Source organism: Sylvia atricapilla, chromosome 27, assembly GCF_009819655.1.
Source record: "Sylvia atricapilla isolate bSylAtr1 chromosome 27, bSylAtr1.pri, whole genome shotgun sequence".
Lineage (NCBI taxonomy): Eukaryota > Metazoa > Chordata > Aves > Passeriformes > Sylviidae > Sylvia > Sylvia atricapilla.
In genome coordinates, this window is record NC_089166.1 from 2659002 (window position 1) to 2681727 (window position 22726).

At 47.1% G+C, this 22726-nt stretch overlaps 1 protein-coding gene across 1 annotated transcript; it reads right to left on the reverse strand.

Annotated features, from left to right (window-relative positions):
* Positions 1–95: 95 nt before the first annotated feature.
* Positions 96–18142, reverse strand: LOC136372093 (uncharacterized). Its single transcript, XM_066336557.1, has 8 exons — positions 18065–18142; positions 17396–17780; positions 16674–16956; positions 5116–5203; positions 1962–2237; positions 1277–1336; positions 818–934; positions 96–734 (listed from the first exon to the last, which is right to left on the reverse strand). Exons 1-7 carry the CDS (start codon positions 18120–18122, stop codon positions 819–821), a joined length of 1266 nt encoding a protein of 421 aa, XP_066192654.1. The 5' UTR covers positions 18123–18142; the 3' UTR covers positions 96–734; position 818.
* Between the last annotated feature and the right edge of the window lie 4584 nt (positions 18143–22726).

Below are 22726 nucleotides of genomic sequence, written 5' to 3' on the forward strand. Positions count from 1 at the left end.
AAACTGTGTTTCTAAATTTAGTGGGCTTTAGGTGACTTGGATTTCAGCAATCTCCATCCCTGCTTCAGAAGAAAGAGCACAGAAAACCCAGGGCATTTTTCCTGAGTAAAACTTTATTTTCATTCCAACTACAGGAACCTAAAATGCACATGAGATATATTTGGCAGAAGAAACACAGGCTTAATAAAGAAATGAGCATTATATGGTCAAATTGAATCACTTCAGATCCTGCAAAACTCTGTTCATCTGCAATACACACTTACTGTTATTAAATATTACCCAAAGCTCTAAAAGGCAACTCCTGGGCTTGAATTCCCTCAGCAGTAATACTGCAGCTCTCCAGGCAGTAACACAACATGCCTGGGAAAGGAGCTCTTCAAAGGCCTAGAGTGTATCTAGAGTGAGCATTGGAGTTTTCAAAGCTCTTGAAGCAAGATGGACAGTTGTGTGCAAATGCCAGAAGAGTGGGCAGATCTGCTGAGCAGGAGGATGAGGATAAATGCACTCTCCTCAGTTCTCAGAGGAGAGGAAACAGCAAAAGCACTTAGAACTCTTCAGTGTAAATCAGCCAGGCAGGAATGATCAGTATTCAATGTCTTCAGGGGAAGGTGCTGCCCTGTGTCCTGGGTGGTCTCTGTCAGCAGCTCTGCCCCTGCTTGTTCAAGCCCCTTGTGCTGCTGGTTCACCTTCTATTCTGCTCTGCTTCAGATTCCTCTTGCCTTCATTCCTCATGTCTGGAAGAGTAAAGAGATGTTTAAACTACATTTAATGACTTGGGGCCTATGAACCACTGTTTGGTGGCTGGGTGCTCCCTTACCTCAGAAAAGAAACAACTTGATACTCATGAGGGTGTTGATGGCGATGCTCTTTGCCAGCAGGACTCTCAAACCCAACACAGCCATGGACAGCATGTTCACCCTCTGCCTTTCAGCATCTGCTCAGTGACAAAAACAAGAGGAGAGAGATCATGGTCTGGTTTTTGATGTTGTGATCTTGGCAGAAAGTGGGAAAACACACAGGTGACAGTTTAAGGGAAAGGAAGAGCAGCAAAGGAACAGATGATAGAGAACATGGCAACAACAGGTGAGCCCAGGGTCTGTCTGCATTGCATTTTGCTTCCTGGGGCTTGTATGTAACTGCAGGAGCTGCCTTGGAACAGCAGCTGGTGTCTGCTGAAGGTGTTGTGTTCTCATTCCTCTGCCCTGGAGAAAATACATTTCCATGTCACTATTCCCCAGATAGCAATGTGACTTCACAGCCTGTTTGGGTCACTCACCTTGTGCTGAGGTGTCTGTGCTGTTGCAAACCTTGGCACTGGCCACTGTTACTGGTTTTTCTGTAGCATGACAAAGAAAAGGCATTTAAACTATATCCATGTGTTATGCAGGATTAGAAGAAATGCTCATTTGACATTTCCTGAAGGAACTTGAGAAAAGTTTGGACTCCGATAATCAGGCTGGGGCTCAGATGATCAGTCATTAATTCCAACCATCTTTTTGAGGAGACAAGTACTCCATGCAGGAAGCAGAAGCATTCCTGCATTGTTTTGGTTTTACTATTTGAATCACCTTCAGGACTATGAAAACTGACCCCCAAAATACAGCAATTTATACATCACATTTGATCTTTAACTATTTGTAGGTTTTACAAAGGCTGTTGCAGCTTGTGCTGCAGCAGGTTTGCTGCTACAGGGTAAGATATTTAGTCAGAAGGAAATTCACATTTGGAACAAATTGATTGTGTCTTCTCTCCTCTTTGCCAAATAAGGTCTCTCCAAGTAATTAAATAGTTGAACCCTTTTCTTTCAGATGCTTTGAAACATCTTTCAGCTCTCCCTGCTGAAATACCAGATGACTTTGTCATTTCTGCTAGCTGCCCAGGGCTATGGTGTCAAGGAGAACACAAAGTCCCACAGGCCACAGTCTCCAGAAATTAGTGACAGTTGTGCCACCAAACTGTACCTGGCTCTGTTGTTGTCGTGCTGTTGTCAGATTTGGCCGTGCAGGTCACCTCTGTGTCTTTTGTCACCTTGACCACTTTGATTGCATTGTACAACCCCTCGGAGGTCAGAATGGATGTGCTCTGTTTGTATACGACCTCCTCAGAGGGCATCTCCAAGCTGATGTTCTTTGTAGGGAAGTTCCTTGCCAAACAAGCTGCTTTCCCAGAGCTGCCACCTTCCTCCAATTTCTTTGATTTCATCACAATGACTTCGGGGACAGAAGTTTTGGGAATGTCTGTAAAGAAAGGCATGGTTTGGACAGGATTGATTTTACTGCAGACTTGTCCAAGTGCTGAGTGACCAAAAATTGACACATGCTCTAGCTGTGACTGATTTGTAACACTTTCAGTTATTGTCTTTTATGTAGGTGTTCTTCACCAATAGAGGTCCAAGTAATGAAAGAAGATTGATAAAACTCACAACCAGCTGTTTTCCAAGAAAACTATTGTCAAAATAAGTCAAAAGGATTTAGTAGCCAGCCAATTATTGTGGTACCATGATTTCTCTTTTAATGAAAATACCTTTGAATCTAGGTCCAGTTGTATGTGGAAAAAACAGGGTGATGTCAAAAACCAATGTCAGGACTTAACTCAGATTAGCAATTTGATTTAGAGTAAAAACATGGAACTGAAAGGAAACCTCCAGCAGCCTTCTAGAAAGAGCTCAGTTTATGAAAGGTTGTCAGACATATCCACAAAAATTTACATGTCTCTGCTTGACAAGAGCATCCTGAGAGGGTCTCTTGGCTAGAGAGGAGCATTTGGCTTTTCATTTTGCATGGCGTCTGCCTTGCAGCCAAGTCAAGAGATCCCTCAGCTCTAACATTTTGTCCATCCCAGGGTACTGCTGGAAGTTTGATCAAGGGGCTTTGATTTGACACCCTTTCCCCATCAGCCCTATGCCACTGCTGAGGACGTGAGGTGAAAGCCAAATGGTGCTCTGCCAGAACTTCATGGCCCGGCTCTCCTGATCAAACAGGCAGAACCACACACTTGTTCACACCTACAGCAACCAGACAGCCAAGAGATAGCAAACATTTCCTTCCCAGGTGTTGTGGCCAGAGCTCTGCTGGCCAGAGCCTGTCAGTCCTATGCATTCTGTGTTCTCTGAGAAGACCTTGAAAGGCTTTTCATGTGGTTTCCTCTCCAGGCTTTCCAAACAGCCAGAATACAAACAAGCTGCTTCTCTGCAATGGCTCCCTGGGCAAGATCATCAGCAGGAAATACTGTACACAGTGCAATTGTAGTTCAGAGAGCAGATGTTCAGATGATCAGACATTAATTCCAACATTAATTTGAGGAGACAATTTCTCCATGCAGTTGCAGGAAATAGAAGAATTCCTACATTGTTTTAGTTTTACTTATTTGAATCACCTTTAGGACTGCAAAAATTGACCCAAAAAATACAACAATTTATTTAGCTAAAAAACTCTCCCAATACACCCAAGATGTTTTATCTGACCCCAGGAGCCTCTCATGAGTCCCACTAGTTTGAATTACCTGACCATACAGCCATGAATTCCTACCACTGTCTGCTTCTGGAAGGGATTTGTGGTTTGTATTCTGACAATTTATTTGGACAGAAGATGTACTTCTCTTTCACTTCAGTCTTGTAAAATCAGAGAAGGATCCATATATTCTAAAAAGTAATGGGCCATAGCATGCTCAATGAATGAATAATCTGGAATAATCTAACATGAATCAAAAGGAAAACCCTATCTGACTGAGTCCCAACGGCATATGCCTGGAGTGTCACACAGTGACACTAATGGTTGTTATTTTATGTCATTTTCATTTGGAGGAATTTGCAAAAGATTGGATAATGAAGTATTTGTGCTCTAAACACCTTAAAATGCATATTTGTAAAAGGAATTCAAAACCAAAATGGGGAGGTTGCTCACATCCTGGAAATTTTAGCTTCAGCTTATTAAGTATTTCAGAAGACACTAAACAGACATTGTTACTTAAGACTGCATGTCTTTTACAGTCAAACAGAATCCCAGAGTCTGTGCTCAGCTCTGAATATATCCTGTCCTTAGAAAATCATGGAAGAGCATGGAAAGAAAAGGTCTTTCTCCAGAATGATATCTTTGCATTCTTTTGTCCCTTTGGAATTGGAAGTGCACTGAGATTTTTTCAAAATACAGATTTATTCCAATGGAACATATCCTACAGATATGGACAGATATTAGGCAGCACCCCAAGCAGCCAAGGCAGTTCCATGTATTTCTGGAAGAAGAGCGGGAGGTTTTAGCTATGTAAAATAACATGGGTACTTTAAAGTACTTTAAAGACATGAAAACATCTGAAAGAGCAGCAACAGTTGCAGGAGGATGCACCTGAATCTTCAGGATAACACAGATCAACATCACAAACACCTCTGACAACCCAACATTCATATTCCTTTAGAAAAACTTGGGGTGACATGGACCTTTATTGAACACCATGGAATGCCAAAGACAAATAAGAATAACTGAGGCTTCTTATAATCCCTGCCCCCCACACTGGTCTTTTCAGAATCCACACACCCTGGGAGACAATGTGTCTTCCATTCTAGGAGCTCTTGGATATGAGGCTCTTGTGAGAATTTCAGCCCAAGCCTATTTAACCTCCTTCCTCCTCTGTCCCCAGGGCAGTGGAATTACTTCCCTGGGGACACTGAGTGTGGTGCTGGTGTCAGACCAGAACTTCTCAAACCAGGCAGTTACAGATCTGTCTCAAAGCTCCTCACCACTGTGAGCTCTTCACTGAGCTCTGCATTCCTGCCCCAAGTCAGGCAGTGGAAGTCCACTGGAGAACTGGACACTTGACAGGAAATTGGAGCCAGAGTGCTGCCCAAACTGGGAATCAGTTATCATATGCTAAGTAGTGCCCTCCTGGTGTTTGAGGATCATGGAATAATGGTGCTCTGTAGAGTCAGCCCAGTTATTCCTGGGAAACCTTCCTGAGCAGATCCAAGCTGAGGATTTGACTTGAAAGCCTGGCTGGGAGAACAAGTGCACTCAAGGGATTATTGCAGCTGAAATCTTTACAGTGACCCAAGCCTTTAAATTCCTTTGTTCACCCCCACCTTAATTTTAAATGAGGTTTTAGAAGAAAAGAAATGTCACTTACTTGGTACAACTGTGAGCGTTGTCCCTGGTCCAAATATAAGCTTAGCTGTCTCCACACTGCTAAGACTTAGCCCAAAACTCAGTCTTTCCTGACGATGTTGACAAGTGTTGTAAAAACAGGAAATGAAAAGCCATTAGTCCTAATTATCCATGGGTGCAAATCCATGACAGGATCCAGATGTAAATTTACTTCCAAAACAGGAAAGTGAAAAATATTAATTGAATAGTTTTCAAATAACTTGATGGAGGATAGGATTTTCAACTTCTCCCTTTCATCCATCTTTTAGAATCTCTATGAGCTATTTTATCTATCCAGGGTAAAAGGCAATAAAGAAAGAATGTTCCATTTGTTTCTTTAATAATTACAGTCACCCATCTCTTTTCTTTCAAAAAATATCTCACCTTTTTTTCCTCTTTGTGTTTTTGTATAGCTCCCTATGGTTTTTATATCATCGTGGTATGCCAGCCCAAAACACTGTGATATATTTCATAGCAAAAACTGTCTCTGTTCCGCTACACAGAATTTTGGATTATACACGTAGTCACATGATTTCTTCAGTGGTTTAAGACCTAACATACCACATGAAGAAACACTGTGTGGCTTTCCAGGAACAATCTAAAATAATATCAGAAAGGTTGAGTTGTAAATGAGAACTTGGGGACTACATGACACCTCTGAAAATTCTGAGGGAGTTAAGCGTGATAAAAAGCAAAGAAATAATCAATACATCTTGTGTTGGTTCAAAGCATTTCTTCCAATGCACTCTGTTCCCCTTCCATTCCTTGTGTGTTCTCATGATACTGTGCTGGGAGCCAAGAGATGTAGCAGGGTGTCTCTGTGAGTGTTGGGAGGAATGGATTAAAAACAGAAGACTCAGGAGGATGGTAAATTTCTCAAGTGTCCCTTCCAGCTGGGGAACTACCCTTGATAGCTCAGTGTGAACTGCTTCCAGGGATCCTCTAGCATGAACTCAGTTTAGATGTCAGTGTCTCTCTTTGCCTCTGCCTGTCTGTTGCTAGGGATTCCCTCAGGTTAGCAAGGTCATGAAATAAATGTACTCTTTGTGAGTTTGTGGCTGCTCCATCTGCTGCCTGTGCTGCTTCACACAGGTGGTGGTGGCTGGTCCTAATTTGAATGATGGTGTCTGCCATAGAAGGCAGGAAACCTCCCTTGGAAGGAGACTATGACCCCCTTTGCTCTGAATCATTATAACTTTGAAATTATGGGGCTTCCAGGCAAGGGTATGGGAAAAGGAATAACAGTTTTTTATCAGTATGTGTATAAATAACAAGGCAAACAAACAACTCTGGCAGTAACAACAACCAGACCCAGACACGCAGTCCCAGCCTTCTCCTGGCCGCAGGCACTTTCCCCTTTGGTGCAGTTCCGGTCACAGCCAGCAGGGGCGCTGGTGGCTCCCGGCGGAAGGTCGGGTGTGCTGATTCCCCGAGCCTGCAGGGGGCGCTGTGGCGGGAGTTTAGTCGTGTCTCTGCATGTGGGTAATGGCAGGTGGGCAGGCAGGAGAGATGGAGAAGGGGCTTCCTTTACAAATCCACAGGGCAGCTGGTCCCAGGGTGCCTCTCTGGATAGTGAAACAAGCTCTAGCAGGAACCTTGAAACAGAAGGCTCTAACATCAGATATGAGCACACCAGGGTGGTTAAGAAAGTGTTGCAGAAACTCTGAAGGTGTGGTAGGAATTGTGGGGGTCTGGGCAGACAAGGGCTATTGAGTTAAAGTGTTGCAAAAATCCCTGAGGCAGTGGCAGACAACAGTGGTGCTTGGAAGGGGGTTCCTCCTTTGGAGAGCTCACCAGTGATGGCTGATCCCAGGGTCAGGCTGTGGCACAAAGGGAGTGGCCCAGCGTAATCCTGGCTCCTGGTGCAGCACACACTTGCTCTGGGCTCCCAAGTGACAAAGGAGCAGAGAAACATGCCGACAACCCCTACTCAAAGTGTGGAAGGAAAAGAAGTAAAGAAAGAAAAACAGGCAAAACCCACAGGGCAAAGTACGTCTTGACAGACGCCCTTGCCATGTGGCTCCTGAGTTGAGAAGCTCCACCAGAAGGAAGTAGCAGCCGCCACTGGCCCCCAATCCTCACAAGATCTCCACTGCCCCTCACTCATCATGACACTCTCAGAGCCAGGGGAGGCAGTGACCATCCTGGACACAAAAAACCCCCCAAACATAAATGGATAGGGAATTTAAGGTATCCCCAAGACGTAAATATGGGTAGAAAAGATGAGAGGAATGGGAAGAAATAGGCAATGCCTTCTTGGGACAAATGAGACATTCCTTGGCTCTGGTCCTCATGGGGTATTGAAATGTGTCAACTGTCTGATGGCAGGACAGCACAACCGAAAACACACACTCAAGAGTTTCCTGGAGTGTGCTGATGCAAAATTGCTGACACAGGTGGCTGGAGAGCTGCACCTCCTACATACCAGTGAGGAAGAATTGGTGATGGATGTGAGGTGGTCGGGGCAGCCTTGGCTGCAGTGACCATGCACTGTTTGAGCTCAGGACCCAGGCAGAAGAGAGCAATGCAAAACAGGACTGGAGCCCTTTGCTTCAGCAGAGCAAAATCTGGGCTCTTCAGGGATCTTCTGGGAGGAATCCCATGGTTATGGTCCTAGACAGAGGAGGGGTCTAGGAGAGCTGCTCATTGTCAGAGATTATCTCCTTGAACCTCAAGAATGGTTCCTCTTGATGAAGCAGTAAGTCAAGCATTGTGACAGAAGTCTAAAATGATGAAAAATGGTCTCCAGAGTAAACTCATAAAGGGTAAATACAAAGCAACCACAGATAAATCAATCCCTCTTCTGATGCCTCTAGTGGACAGATTCCCAGTGAAAAGTGCCATTTTTGTTTGTGCAGGTCTTGTTATGCATCTGCTTCTGGCCATTGCTGGATCTGAAATTAAAAGGATCTTTGTTCTTACCAAAATCCTATTCTGTGCTCTGAGACAAAGAGAGAAACATAATGATGAACTTAAATGGAAATATCTAAACATAGAATGATCCTGCCTACTTGTTCAAATGGAGCTGGTGATCAAATGTCTAAAATGAGCTGTTTGCAAGAGCCAGGATCTCAGGTTGAATGGTGAAGAAATCTGCCTTGGGAAAATAGGAAAGATTTTCTGGTATTTTCTGGTATTTTCTGGTATTATTCTGGGAATCCAATTGGTGGATGTGCACAGAGTTGTCTGAGGAAAACAGACGAGGTTGGGCCACTATGTTTCCCCCATTCAAGAGAATGGAGGGAGACAGTTTGTGTGTGGTGGTTCAGTTGTTTTCAGTCACTGTGGTACGTAGTTCGCACTGTGCTAGATAGTTCTACAAAAACATTTGTGGGTTTTTCCAGTGCCAGGTGATGTCTCATCTTTCATGTTTTTGTAGTGGTGCCTTTTGTTTTCCTGTCCCTCTACCCTGCTCTATTTCTGAACATCTAATACTGTTCCAGAGGATTCTCTACACTAAAAATATCATTATCATCCTAGCTTTCTTTCTTTTTTTCTTTTTTTTTTTTTTTTTTTGGCAGAGTGGACAGTAAGCAATAATCGCAGTAAAATATTGCTCTGACACTTTGGAAAGGAATATTCCTGTTAGAAGTGTCTCATGGAGAGGATCTGTTTACTGGTGGGTTTTAAAACACACAACAAGAGGGTTAGGGTGAAATAGTTCAGGTTTTTTGGGGGAGCATCACTCAGGGTTATTAATTTTCAAATTATTTTCATTTCGTTTTTCCTAAGTCTTTCTATACCTTCAAGCATTTTTCTTCTCAAAGCCTATTTGCATACCAAAGAAAAAAATCTGTCCATGTTTAAGAATTATTCAGAAGTCATTTTGGTTCAGCTAATGGTGCTTTAATTGACTCTGTTTGCCTTTGTTTTATTTGACTGAAGTTGGCCTTTAATTTCATTTTTGTCTTACCTTAATCAAACTGACTAATGGTAGTCTGGAATTTTGGAGCTTTTTCCTTATTCTCAGATGCAGTTTGAAGACACAAAAAGCAAATACCAAGATTTCATCCTGTTTGCACTGTTGTTGTTCCCAAAGACAGAGGTGTGTTTCTCATTTTTAGCCACTGATTTCACAGCAGTGCTGCTGTTTCACATTGGTAACATGGGCATGTCTGTCTGCTGTCCCCTTGACTGTGTCAAATTGGTTTTTTCTCCTCATTCCTTGAGTTCTGCAAGAAAGCTGCGGAATATACTGATATGACACTTCCAGTCTGTTCCGCCCTTGACATTGTAACCAAAACTACAAGAAAAACAGAAACCCTCCAAAACATTTTTAGTGTTAGAAAATGAAGGCATTATTTTATGCTGGCCAGGATGTTGTTCTGGCCACGATGTGCAACAGAAATCACTTCATCCACACATAGCCTAAGTATGCAGAGATAAACATTCCCTGGCACGTGAGCTTTACCAGATTTTTTTCAGATATTTATGCACCCAAACCCCATGGAAATTCTTTGGTTCAGTGTTCATTTGCCCCAAATGCACTTCTTAGTATTTGGTTTCCTATTAGATATGAATTTATCTTGGCCTCCAATTCTAATTAACTTCTCATTCTTATCTCTCCTTACCCAGGGCAGGTGTCTCTGACCATGCCAGGGGTGATGTCTGGAGTTCATGGTTCATTAATGGTCATTGATGGCCTTTGATGGTCATTATCTTTTGTGAACCTTCTGTGCTGCTCCCAGTCTGTTGAGATGTTTAGTTTATGAGGCCTCACCTGGTGGAATAATGCCCTGAAAAGAAACTTCAATTCTCTTCCACCTGGGCAAAGGCAAACAAACCTGACTAAAGTTATAAAATAAAAAAAAATTAACCTTGGTATGTTTTCCAACACCATGACAAAGCAAAAAAGCTGTAAACACCTCCTGATAAACAATTTCTTGCATATAAATTTCTTGCATCTTCTTTCTGTGTCAAACAGTTGCCCTTTGGTCTTTTTGCTTCAGGCTGCGTTAAAAAAGTCTTTCACCATCTTTCTTTGAAGCCCTCTTTGAGTCATCTTCAATATTCAGCCCTGTTGTGATCCTGTGAAAGATTCTCAAGCACATTCACATCTCAGCAGCTGATAGGGGCCATCATATGACTCCTCAATATAAAGAAATACAGAGAGGTTTAGAAACAAAGAATAGTTTGAATTGGAAGCTAAACTGAAAGGTCATTTAGTGTAACCCTCTTGCAGCAATTAGAGACGTTTTCAATTTTAACAAGTGTTGGAGGTTAAGATTTTTGGTTTTCCTTTTCTTTCTCTCAGGGCATTTTTCTCCCTTTTGTTGCCTAAGAAATGATAACGATGACACTTTTAGGGACAAAAGATGTGCCTGGGAAGGGGAGGAGAGGGAAGGGTGCAGTTGGCTACCCTCTTAAATGGAGGGCTTTCTCTTAGGAAGTGTAGAGCTGAGCTCAGCTCCTCCCTGGCACTGGCTCTGGTGATTGGAGAGGACATGGTCATAGTCTTGGTGCCAGGCTGCTGCTCTGGGGATATTCAGAACTACCACCGACTTCTGTCCTCCACTGCTCCTCCTACCATGGCTGAGCCGTTGCTCATAAGAGTGGTCATAGAACTGGTTCCTCTTCTACACCAATCTCACTGGGAGGCACGCTCACCATCACTTTGGGTGCCTCAAGGGAAACCCTGACCGCTGACTCTCTACCCCCTCTGGAGGGAGCGTCTCCCGGCTGTTTGCGGGAGCCTGGCTGCCACTGCCCAGCCCTGCTGTTTTCTGCTGCTGCCTCAGGGATGGTTGCTACACTTCAACCTGATACCCAATGTCCTCCCGACATCCTGCGGCTCCTGGCTCAGCTCTGGAGTTTTTGCTACTCTTTGGCACCTGGGAGATGTTCATCTCTGCTGTTCCAGCCGCTGCTCAAAGGTTCCTGCTACAGCTCATTTTGCCATCTGGAGGGGCACTGGGACCAACTGTTCTGTGGGTTTGTAAAGGAAGCCTCTTCTCCATCTCTCCTGCCTGCCCACCTGCCATTACCCACATGCAGAGACACCACTGAGCTCATGCCACAGCGCCCCCTGCAGGCTCGGGGGAATCAGCGCACCCGCCCTGCCCGGCCGGGAGCCACCAGCGCCCCTGCTGGCTGTGACCGGAACTGCACCAAAGGGAAAGTGCCTGTGGCCGGGAGAAGGCTGTGACTGTGTGTCTCGGTCTGGTTGTTGTTGCTGCTGTGGTTCTTCTTGTTTGTTTGAGTTGTTATACGTACTAGTAAAGAACTGGTATTCTTTTCCAGAAAGTCCCATAATTTCAAAGTTATAATGATTCAGAGCAAAGGGGGTCATATTCTCCACTCCAAGGGAAGTTCCCACCTTCCTTGTCAAGGATCTGTCTTCAAACCAAGATAAAGAGGTTGCTGAAGCCATCCTGAAACTGATCATAAATGATTTCAGGTTTGGAGCAAACACAATTTCTTCGAGTAATTGATTTCAGAACAGTAATTTTTTTAAAAAAAATTTTTTTCCATCTTGACTGAATCTCTCGTCTTTTTGTGTAAAGCTGTTACCCCTTGTCCCATCAAAGCGACCTGTATTAAAAAGTCCTTCCCCATTGTTTTTAAGCCTTTTTTGTTTAAAAGAAGCATTTTTCAATTTCACTCTTCCTGTGACGTTATGAAAGACTCAGACACAGCTGCATTTGCATCCCTGCAGGAGATATTTGCCTCAGGCAAAGGAGAAAACTTGCTTTGCAATGTCTGTAAGTTCTTTGCCATGGAAGGATGCTTAGAGCCAAATTACCAAGAGAAGTTCCCTTTTTTATAATTTAGCTAAACACATGGCCTTGGAAAGAAAGAAAGCATACCTATTTGATTGGTCTAGTGGCTGCTTCCCAGAGCTTGACAAGTCTATTGCTGGCCACGGCTTGTTGATCTAGGCTGCAATCCTGGGCAGAGTAGATGGGAGGAAATTCAATTGAGAAATGATGACTAGAAGTTCTTTCTTTCTCCCTTGCAGAAACAAAAGGCCAGTGCTGGAGGACTGCAACGGGTGTGTGTGACAAATTTCCCTGCCAGATGTTTCTGGTCTGTTCTAAATGCACCCAGATCTCCCAGGCTCTCCTTTTATGTCAGGTGTTTGCTTCCTTGTCCTCATTGCCCCTTCACTGCATTTGTTTCTCTCTATCCATGTCCTTCCCAGGCCTGGGAGCCCAGCAGGGGACACAGCAGTCCCCAGTGTCAGCAGTGTTGAGCTGAAGAGGATTCCTCCCCAGTGAGCAAGGAGTCAGGTCAATGTGCCAGGAGGCTGCATGGATGAACAAGGCTGGGAAAAGGTGGGCACACTGCTGAATGGGATGGGGACCAGGTGACACAGGACATGGGACAGGGATGAGGTCCTGAATGCTTTATTCCCCTCATGCTTCAGCAGCCAGATCTACCTTCAGGAATTCCATTTCTCGGAGACCAAGTGAAGAGGATGGAGCCCACCATATCTACTCCTGAAACAAAAATGGAACTGAGCTGTTTTCTAGTCCATAAAAAAGGACTTTGTTGATAAGGTTCCCAGGGAAGTCAGTGCTGAGACCACAATTAAATGAAGAGCACACAACATCCACCTTCTTCTCATCCACCAAGACCCTTTGTCTCATTGTAGAATGCTGTAAATGTGTCTACACAAGATTGCCACTTCCCAAAGGCATGATGGAAGTCCCTGAGGAAAGAGGGTTTGGAAATAACCCTGATGTGCACAGTGAAGACCATGGCAGTGGAGGCGATGCCAAGTGATGGTGGAGTAGATATTGACCCTACAGCCCAGAGAGTTGCCCACACAGAAGCAGCTGGATATGTCCTGAGCAGCTCTGAGACTTCCTGCAGAGCTCATGGTGGAGCTGGGTCCTGACACGAACTGTGGTCTCATGGAAGGAGTAGCCCATGTCAGAGCAGCTTTTCTGTGACAACCTGCAGGTACCCACACTGAAGCAGTCTGTTCCTGAAGGACTGCACTGTGAACTACAGACTCACACTGCAGGAGTTTGTGGAGAACTGCAGTCAATGCAAGGAACCAAAGTTGAAAACTTCCTGCACATATTTCCGCTCTGGGGAGGACTAAACAGTCTGGAAAAAGAGAAGAGCAGAAGGAAGAAGTGACAGAGAAAATGTGTTAATAATTGTTAATAATTGATGTGTTAATAATCATTCTTGTGCAATGATTGGGTACATAGGAGGTTTTTCGATATGTCTTTTTTTTTCAATATCCTACTTTCTAATTTAGAAAAAATTTCCTCAAGTCCATGTATTTGCCCACGTTGTCACTCCTGCAACATGTCTCTGTCCTTATTTCAACCCACAAGCCTCAATATAATGATTTGCCCCATCAAATTGAGGAGAAGGGGCACTAAGACAGCAGGTTGCTGAGAACCAGGAGGACAACCACAGTCAACTCACCACCCCTTTTCAACTCCTTCTTCCTGATCAAGTGCTCTGCAGCAGCCACTCAGAGCTGATCTGGCTGTCCTAAAAGGCCTGGCTTTATTCACCACAGCACTCTGGAAGCTACAGCAACACAGCTCCATCATCCCATGGCTCTGCAGCCAAGGCAGAGACGAGAAATGAGGCTGTGCTGGACAGGAGCCCAGGACATGTGCACTAAATCGGCACTTCCCCAAACAGCCTCTGCAGTTCCCAGAACTGATCCTCCTGCACCATAAATGGGACCAGCCTTTCTACCACCCGTCCCTCTAGTGCCTTTTTGTGCCACCAAGGCAGAGGGATGTTTCCTGCACCTGCCATTGCCTGAGAAGAGCCCTGGGGAGCAGCTGCTAGAAAGGAGTGCTGAGAGATCTGTCTTCCCCATCTGTTGATTTTTGGCTCACTCTGCTGCAGAGCTGCTCCAGCGTGATTCTTCCACAGTAATAAGTTGCTGCATCCCCTTGCTTTGCTGCCAGGATATTCAGTGTGAATCTGTTCTTGGATCTTTCAACTGATCCCCTAAAGCGATCTTGGAAAACTTCTCCATAGGCATAACTGTCCATGCAAATCCATTCCAGAGCGCCCTGTGTGTCCTGACGGTACCAGTACATATAGAACCTGTTTATATCATCTTCCCTCATGGTACACTCAAAGGTCACTGCATCTCCTTCTTGCACAGACAGTTCCCTGGGCTGCTCCAAGGTGGTTGCACCAGTGACTGAGACGGCTGCAGCGAGAAAGGAAAAAACACAGTCATTCCAAGATTCTGCAAAATTCACGGCAAGGCTGGTGGGGCTTTGGAATGGCACTGGACCAGTGAGAGGAAAAAATCCTCCTCTTGGAAGCCACCTGACACAGATGGGCACTGCTGGTAGCAGCTATCAAGGCTCACAAGGAAGGGACTCCACATTTCCTTCCCTATTTTTCCCTGTCAGACAGGAAGCTTTCTCTGATTTCCCCCAAAAAAGCATAAAGGATTTTCACCACGAGGGTACAAATCCCTTTGTCCTTGCCAAGACAGGATGGTGAGGAAGCCACTCTCCTGTCCCTGAAACTGCTCTAGATGAGGGCAGGAAAGACAAAGGCTGTCCCCAGCACTGGGGCTTGGTGCCTGTGCTGCCATCCTCCAGCTGGTCAGTGCCACAGGGGCCGCAGTGGCCCAGGAGCAGAGTGTCCAGGGGCAGGGCAAAGCGCTGGGCCCCAAGATGGGAGTGCAGCAGGGAGGTGTCCTGCGTGTGGCCAGGCTGCAGAGGAGGCAGCTTGGATGGAGGTGCCGAGCTCAGAGGCAGCAGAGGAGCAGGGCTGCTCTCCCCGTGCTCCACAGGCAGGGCTGGGCAGCTGGAGGTGGGAACAGGTGCGGCTGCAAGCGCTCAGCACAGCTGCCCAGAGCCGTGCAGAGCACAGGGCCACGCTCAGCTCCTGGGGCCAGCAGCCCTGGCCTTCACTTACCTACAATGGGCAATAAGCCCACGCACAGGGCACTCCACATGGCCAGGCCCGCTCTCTCTGGCCTCTCTGCACCTTCTCTCTGCCTGCACAACAGCTCTGCCCACACCTGCCCTGCCTGCGCCTCTGTCACTGCACTCAGGCCCAGTCCCTCCTGGTCCCTCCCTCTGTCTGTGACAGCACTGAGGGGGAGAGGTGGGGCAGCAGGAGCACAGCTTGCAGCTCTTGCTGCCCTCCTGGGTGTCTCTCACTCTGTGTGGTGCAAGAACAGACTCTTTGTTTGGCAGAAAATTCTTTGGTGGGCAAAAGGTGATGTGTCTCCAAGGGGCCAGCCGTGGCCTTTCTTTCAGGAAATCTCGCAAGCTGCTGCTGGGACTTCAGAGCTGACTGGGGAGGCTGTCAGCTTGTCCTTCCTCTGGACCTGGCTCTGCTGAGCTGCTGCTCCCACATGGGACACCCCAGGATCTCAGCTCGGCTTTGGCCAGGACACCCCTAAGCCAAAGTGCTCCTCACCCTGCTCCTTGCACTCTGGCCCAGCACCCTACTTGCTCCTCAGTGATATTTCTCCAGCTGCCTCTTCCTGTTCCAGCCCTCCCACACCCCTGCCCATCAGCAAAGGTGACCCAGGAGTCTGCAGGGACCAGGTGGCTCAGCAGAGCCAGGACACTCCCTGCCCTCTGTCCTCCTCCTCAGCTCAGGGCTCAGGACTCTCCCTTTGACCACAGACTGGCACAGCTCTGAGTCCTGACAGTGTCACTGTCCTCACTGCCACCACCCTTCTGGGAAGCATTGCCCCACTCCACACAGTCCCACCACAGACTGAATCCATTCCCTGCTCTCTTTCTGGGTATTTGGATACAGTTCTTTGTGGAAGAGATCTCCAGGACAGGGGTGGGAAAGATGAGTTGGAGAGGGTAGAGGAGCCCACCGAGACTGGAGGCTTGAGGCTGGGGAAAGAGGCAGTGGGATGCAGCCCCAGGGGGAAGCGGGTTGTCCTGGGACACATGGGGCTGCTCCAGCATGTCAGTGGTTACCTGAGGTTAGCTCACTTGTTTAGAGCATGGCCTTAATACTGCCATGGTCACTCCTTTGGTCCCTATTGTACATGGGTCATGCATTTAAGAGTTGGACTCACTCCTCCTTGTGTATTCTTTCCAAGTCACAATATTCTGTGGTTCTGTGATGTGCCGGGCTCCCTAGAGACCCAAGCCCATGGAACACTGGTCTGGTTTGATAAAAAAGGGACTCTGGGGCTGCTTCATCCTTCTCTCAGCTTGGTGAGGAGGTGAAATGGAGCAGGATGTTCTCCCTGGTATGTAGTGATGGGATGTGGGAATAGTTCAGAGCTACACGAGAGGAGGTGAAAGGTGGATTGCAGAAAGCATTTCTTTACTGAGAGTGGTCAAACATTGGAACAGGCGTCCTGCAGAGGCCGTCAATGCCCCCATCCTGACACTATGGAAAAGGAATTTAAATGACACCTATGCTGTGTACAACCAGCTTTATGTTTGTTTGAAGCCTGGAATGGTCAGGCAGCTGGACTAGATGGTTGAAACAGTCCTTTTTCTCCCCTCTCCCTACTCTCCTCCTCTCCTCTGCAAGCCCCAAGTACCAATGGGACCCCAATTCTCTGACCCCAGGAACAACTCACACACTGACTCTTCCCTTGTATGGGCTGGGACCCACGTGAACATGCAGGAGAGGAGACAGCTGATGTACTTCATGGACACCCCAAGTGTCTCCCGCTGTGGTCCCTCCAGGTGCAGTAACAGAGTCACTGTCCCCCAGCTCCAGCCGGCTGATGGTCAGTGTCCCAGAGCTCTCATCAGCCTCGCAGGAAAACCTCCTGTGGGCAAAAGGGGCTGTGTGGCTGTAGGAGCCTCCAGGGGCCTGGCACTGCAGCAGGTACTGCAGGGCTTCACCAGGATGCTGCTGATACTGGGCCACAAAAATACAGGAGGCTTTGGAGCTGTAAGTGCAACGGAGGCTGCCAGTGTTCCCTGCTGGCCACCACACTGCAGAGCTTGTTGCTTGGATCTCATCACCTAGAAATGCACCTGAAAGAAAATCAGGCTCACTGCTTTTCTCTCAGTGGTGCAAGGATATGGCTCCCAAAAGGGTCAAACAAAGCCAGTAGTGGTGCTACCAAAGCCCAGGTGATTTGCGTGTTCCACTTAAGAAGGGGATCAAGGAAGGCAGACAAGGACTGGAGGCATTCACCAGGCTGACTGGATGACAGAAAAACCTTGAACCTCCTCCACAGAACAGAACATTGCAATTGGGACTCAGGAGAAGGAAAGCCTCAGTTTTTGGGAAAGGAGCTCTTAATGGAAGGCCAGGATCACTTGTGGTTTGTGGGGATGGTCCCCGATTTCTTAGGAACAGCCCTGAACCACTTTGGAATTTACCATCTCCAGATTTCGTGGGTGCTGAGCCGGACCCGAGCTGGTTTGTGCGAAAGCTCAGCTGGCTTTCCTGTCCCCGTGTGAACAGCGCAGAAATAGCGGGCAGAGTCGCGGGGGTGCAGGGTCAGCAGGGAGAGATAAGCCTCGGACCGGGAATTGTCCCGGGAGATCTCGGCCCGACCCTTCACTGACTGGTCAAAAGAAAAAACTGTCGGATTAAAACTAATAAAGGACACCCATTCCAGGCTTCCTCCGGGAACCTGACGGTACCAATAAATTCCATAATCCCTAAAGGTGAATCCAGAGCCACGGCAGGAGAGGGTGACGGAGTCCCCGGCCGCTCGCAGCCCTCCGCCGGCCTCCTGCAGCCTCAGCTGTGCCCGGAGCCCTGCGGAGGGAGAGCAGCAATCGGGCAGGGAACGAGCACGGACCGAGGCCTTGTCCCGGTGTCCCGGTGCCCCCGGCCCGGCACAGCCACAGCCGCCAGCCCCGGCCCCCGGCCCCTGTCCCTATGTGCGCCCCGGCCTTTGCCCCTCTGTGCTCCCGACCCTGCCTCTGCTCCTGTCCTTTGCCCTTGTCCCGGTCCCTGTTCGTGGCCCCGCTCCTGCAGGTCCCTGTCGCTGTCCCTCCTTCCCCGGGCCGGGCTCGCTGCCCTCCCCGCCCGGCTCTCACCTGCGGGCCACAAGGCCAAGGCCAAGGCCAGCAGCCACGGCCGCAGCCCGGCCGCCATCGTGCCCGGCCCCGGCTCCGCGGCAGCCGCACAGGAGCCGAGCGGAGCCGCGCTCGGGCCGCTCCCGCCCGGCCCCGCCTCGCCGGGGCAGCGCCGGCGCCTCTGCCCGCCCCGACACACCCGCCCCGGGCCCCGGCGCCGCCGCCCCGCCGGGCAGGAGCAGCGCCGGCCACGGCCGGGCCGCGCACACCGAGCAGCGCTGCTCGCTTGGACAGCGCCTTCTGCCGCACGGAGCCGAGGCCTTCGTGCCCGACGCGCCCACAAATTCGCCCTCGTGGCACGGGAAGTGCCTGGGCTCCGCGGCCGCCTCAGGCCAAAGGCTGCCCGCAGCTGAGGGAGGTGATGGCTCCGCTCTCCTCGGCACTGCTGTGTTGCCTCAAGTTTGCCTGCTTTTCACTGTTTGCATTTTGTTCTCACGCAGCTTCAAGTAAACTATGTATATTCTTAGAATTGTGTGAATTCTTCTCCTCTGGGAGGAGAAAGATGATTGATGGTGGTGTTCACCAAGGAGTTCGAAGAGGTGTGTCGCCCATCTTGGCCTGTCTGTAAAATTGTATATATTATGGAGGCAGAAAAATAAAGTGGAAGCTTTCCTTCTTGACCTCCTGTCACCTGTCTCGTCTTTTCGTGTCCCATACAGCAGCCGCACGTGTGACCCTCCGTCACTGCTTTGGCCACACTTAAGTACTGGGGACACAACTTAAGTACTGAGGACACAAATGTACAGACCCAAATCCAACTCCAACAAGGGCTCAAAAAGTATACCATTTTATACCCCTTCATTATACAACTCTTATGTTAATCATTAAGCCCCCGTTGTTCTATTGTATACACCCAAGAATGACTTTTGGTAAATATCTTTCCGTGTGATTCTCATGATTCTGGTTTGATAATAATCATATTCAACTACCAACAATTCTTACAATTGTATCGTCTATCATATGATGATTAGGTACAGTTTCACCTGATCTAGTAGTGAATAGCTTCATTTCTAAGGCCTATGTATCTAAGTACAAATTGTTCTCATCCTCCCTTCTCCCCTGATCACCCAGGCAAAGTTATATTTGATTTGGTTAAAACAATAGCATGAAAGCAACATCCTGGATGCAGTGAAGCTGAGGTCCTATTCCCCAGCTTTGTGGCCACAGAAATAATTTTTAATTTTTATTTTAATCAATATGGGCCAGGGAGAAAACTGACTTTGCCACCTCAGTCAGTTGTTTGTTACCTGAGCAGGAACACAAGTAGGCTGAGAAGAGAATCACAAAGGGAATTTATTCTTTTATACATTGCCTATAGTGTGCTCTCAACTGGTCCATGGCAGATCCTGCTGCAAAACAAAGCAGCTCAGATCTGTGCCTGATCAGCAACTCTTGCTCACATAATCCCTGAGTGCTTGTCCTGTGCTGCATCCCTATACTCTGCTCCAATGCTGGTGTTGCAGATGAGTGGTCAGTGGTGCAGGATATGCATTCATCAAAAGTCAGGCATCATGCAGGGGCTAGAATTTCTCTTGGATTCTGGCTGATTCCACTTCTGGACATGGTTCAGTGTTAGGTTTTATTGAAAGATAAATCATCTACTGATTTTCTCTGGTTATGGAGCATTCTGACCTTGGAAGAACTGACTGCAGGTGGATGATGTTATAAATGAATCTGTTGCTTAATTATCCAATCCAAAACCAAACTCCAAACAAAATTAAATATAGCAGCAATTTTAATTTGAGCATTGGTTCTAAATAATAATACAAAAGCAAATTTATACTGCGGGATACATTCCCGTGGGCTTGGGAGCAGGACTTGGTCTCCTGTCCCCTGAACAAATAAAATGTTCTAAAATTAACTTCTTTTATACTGTGTGTCACCTCTCATTCCCTCCTATTTTTAATTCATAAAACTTACATCACTGGTCTCATCACCAACTATTTCCGCCTCCACTGCGCATACTCCACCATCCCCTTTTTAGGAGTGTCCTCAATTACGCAGGTCACAGGGATGAAGGCTCTCATCTTTCTCTTGAGTCCTTCCAATGAATCCATTGGTTGCACAGGTGTACTAAGCTTCTATTATGTCAATAAATACTATATATGCAACTCCGAATAATTTTATGGTACACGGAGGCAATAAATTTATTTTAATTAACATTTCTCTGGATTTTTCTCAAAACTTTCCCATCTCCAAACAAATACAGCTTTCTAATCTCAGTGTTTTCTTCTCTACTGAACATCTGCTGGGGAAGGGGGGGAAACTTCCCCCTCTCTCTTTTAAAAAGTTACATTATAACTACTCTTTTAAAATATTGATTACAGTTTCACTTTTGTCAGCACAAATCATATCTATTTATCACAGTGATCAGGACCAAGCAGCCCTGAGGTCAGAGCTCAAAGTCTCAGGCGCTGCTCCTTCTTGTAAGCAGATTGCAGATTCTTGTAAAGAATATTGCAGTTAGCTCTTACCTTTCTCAGCATTTTTCGCTGAGAACTAGCAGAAATACCATGTGCTGCAGGGGTGTTGAGGACAATCCTGTGTTCAGCTCAGGCTGCAAGTTTCAAAGCTGGAAAGGAACAGAGAAACCTGCAAATGGTAGAAAAGAGATTTAGGGTGGGTAAATGAGAGGCACACAGAGGCATGAGGAGAGTTATTCAGCATGGGTTTATTTTCTGTGTTTTTGTTGTTTGCTGTCTTTGTGGTGTGTGTTCTTGTGTCACAACTTAGGGTGTGTTGTTGTTCTGTAAGGCTGCAGACACAGGTTCAGACCCCCAGGCTCTCTCATGATGGCTCTGCCTGGCCATCAGACCTGATGCTGTTCTTTCTGGAGAGCCAGAACGGGCATAAGGAAAGGGCAGCAGAAGAGGAGCCAGCTTTGCTGCTTCTTTGTGCCAACAGGAATCAGGAATTTTGTCTTGATGTTGTTTGGCTACTGTGTGCTGATTTTGCTTTGAATATTCAACTCTGTTGTTGTCAAAACACACATTTTCTCAGTCCACCCTTTTGTTTCTCTCCCCCATCTCAGTGAGGGTGACTGAGAGAGCAGCTGCGTGGGGCTGAGCTGCCTGATGGGGCCACGGGCAGTAGGTGCTCACAGTTATCCTGTTCAGTTCTGAATGTCCTCAAGAATGGAACTTTCAGAGTCTCAGGTATTTCAACACAGTGCCTGATCCCCTTCAACCTTTTCTTCTCCATGCTAAATGAACCCAGGTCACCCAGGCTCTCCGTATATGTCAGCTGTTCCCTTCCTTGTCTTCATGGGCCTTCATTGCATTTATTTCCCTCTGTCCATGTCCTTCCCGGTCCTGGGAGCCCAGCAGGGGACACAGCAGTCCACAGTGTCAGCAGTGTTGAGCTGAAGAGGATTCCTCCCCAGTGAGCAAGGAGTCAGGTCAATGTGCCAGGAGGCTGCATGGACAAACGAGGCTGGGAAGAGGTGGCCCCACTGCTGAATAGGATGTGGACCAGGTGACACAGGACATGGGACAGGGATAAGGTCCTGAATGCTTTACTCCCCTCATGCTTCAGTAGCCAGATCCACCTTCAGGAATTCCATTTCTCAGAGACCAAGGGAAGAGGATAGAGCCCACAATATCTACCCCTGAAAGAAACATGGAACTGAGCTGTTTTCTAGTCCATAATAAAGGACTTTGTTGACGAGGTTCCCAGGGAAGTCAGTGCTGAGAACACAAGTAAATGAAGAGCACACAACATCCACCTTCTTCTCATCCACCAAGACCCTTTGTCTCATTGTAGAATGCTGTAAACGTGTCTACGCAAGATTGCCACTTCCCAAAGGCATGATGGAAGTCCCTGAGGAAGGAGAGTTGAGAAATAACCCTGATGTGCACAGTGAAGCCCATGGCAGTGGAGGTGATGCCAAGTGATGGTGGAGTAGATACTGACCCTACAGCCCAGAGAGTTGCCCACACAGAAGCAGCTGGATATATCCTGAGCAGCTCTGAGTCTTCATGCAGAGCTCATGGTGGAGCTGGGTCCTGACAGGAACTGTGACCTCATGGGAGAAGAAGCCCATGTCAGAGCAGCTTTTCTGTGACAACCTGCAGGTACCCACACTGAAGCAGTCTGTTCCTGAAGGACTGCACTGTGAACTACAGTCCCACACTGCAGGAGTTTGTGGAGAACTGCAGTCAATGCAAGGAACCAAAGTTGAAAACTTCCTGCAGAAATGTCTCATCTAGGGTGTACTCAACACCCTGGAGAAAGAGGAAAGCAGGAGAAAGAAGAAGTGACAGAGAAAATGTGTTAATAACTGATAGTAGCACTCCCCCTTCCAGTGCAATGATGAGGTTGATGGAAGGTTTTTGATGTATCTTTTTCTTCTCATTATCCCGTTCTGATTTGATCAACAAAAAGTCAAAGTAATTTCTCCAAGTCCATGTATCGGCAGTGTTGTTATTCCTGCGACATTTCCCTGTCCTTATCACAACCCACAAGCCTCAAATGCATACTTTTCCCCCTGTCTAATTAAGGAATAGGGACACTAAGACAGGAGTTTGCTGAACTCCTAAAGAACAACCAAAGTAAACTCACCACCCCTTCTCAACTTCTTCCTCCCGATCAAGTGCTCTGTAGCAGCCACCCAGAGAAATGTCA

Excerpts from the sequence above, each read along its gene's own strand:
- LOC136372093 (XM_066336557.1), bottom strand. The coding sequence starts at position 18,122 with ATGGCGGCCGGGCTGCGGCCGTGGCTGCTGGCCTTGGCCTTGGCCTTG. Across the intron at positions 2,238-5,115 it reads AACGCTCACAGTTGTACCAA|ACATTCCCAAAACTTCTGTC; the intron begins GTAAGTGACATT and ends CTTTCTTTACAG. Across the intron at positions 935-1,276 it reads CACAGACACCTCAGCACAAG|ATGCTGAAAGGCAGAGGGTG; the intron begins GTGAGTGACCCA and ends GTCACTGAGCAG.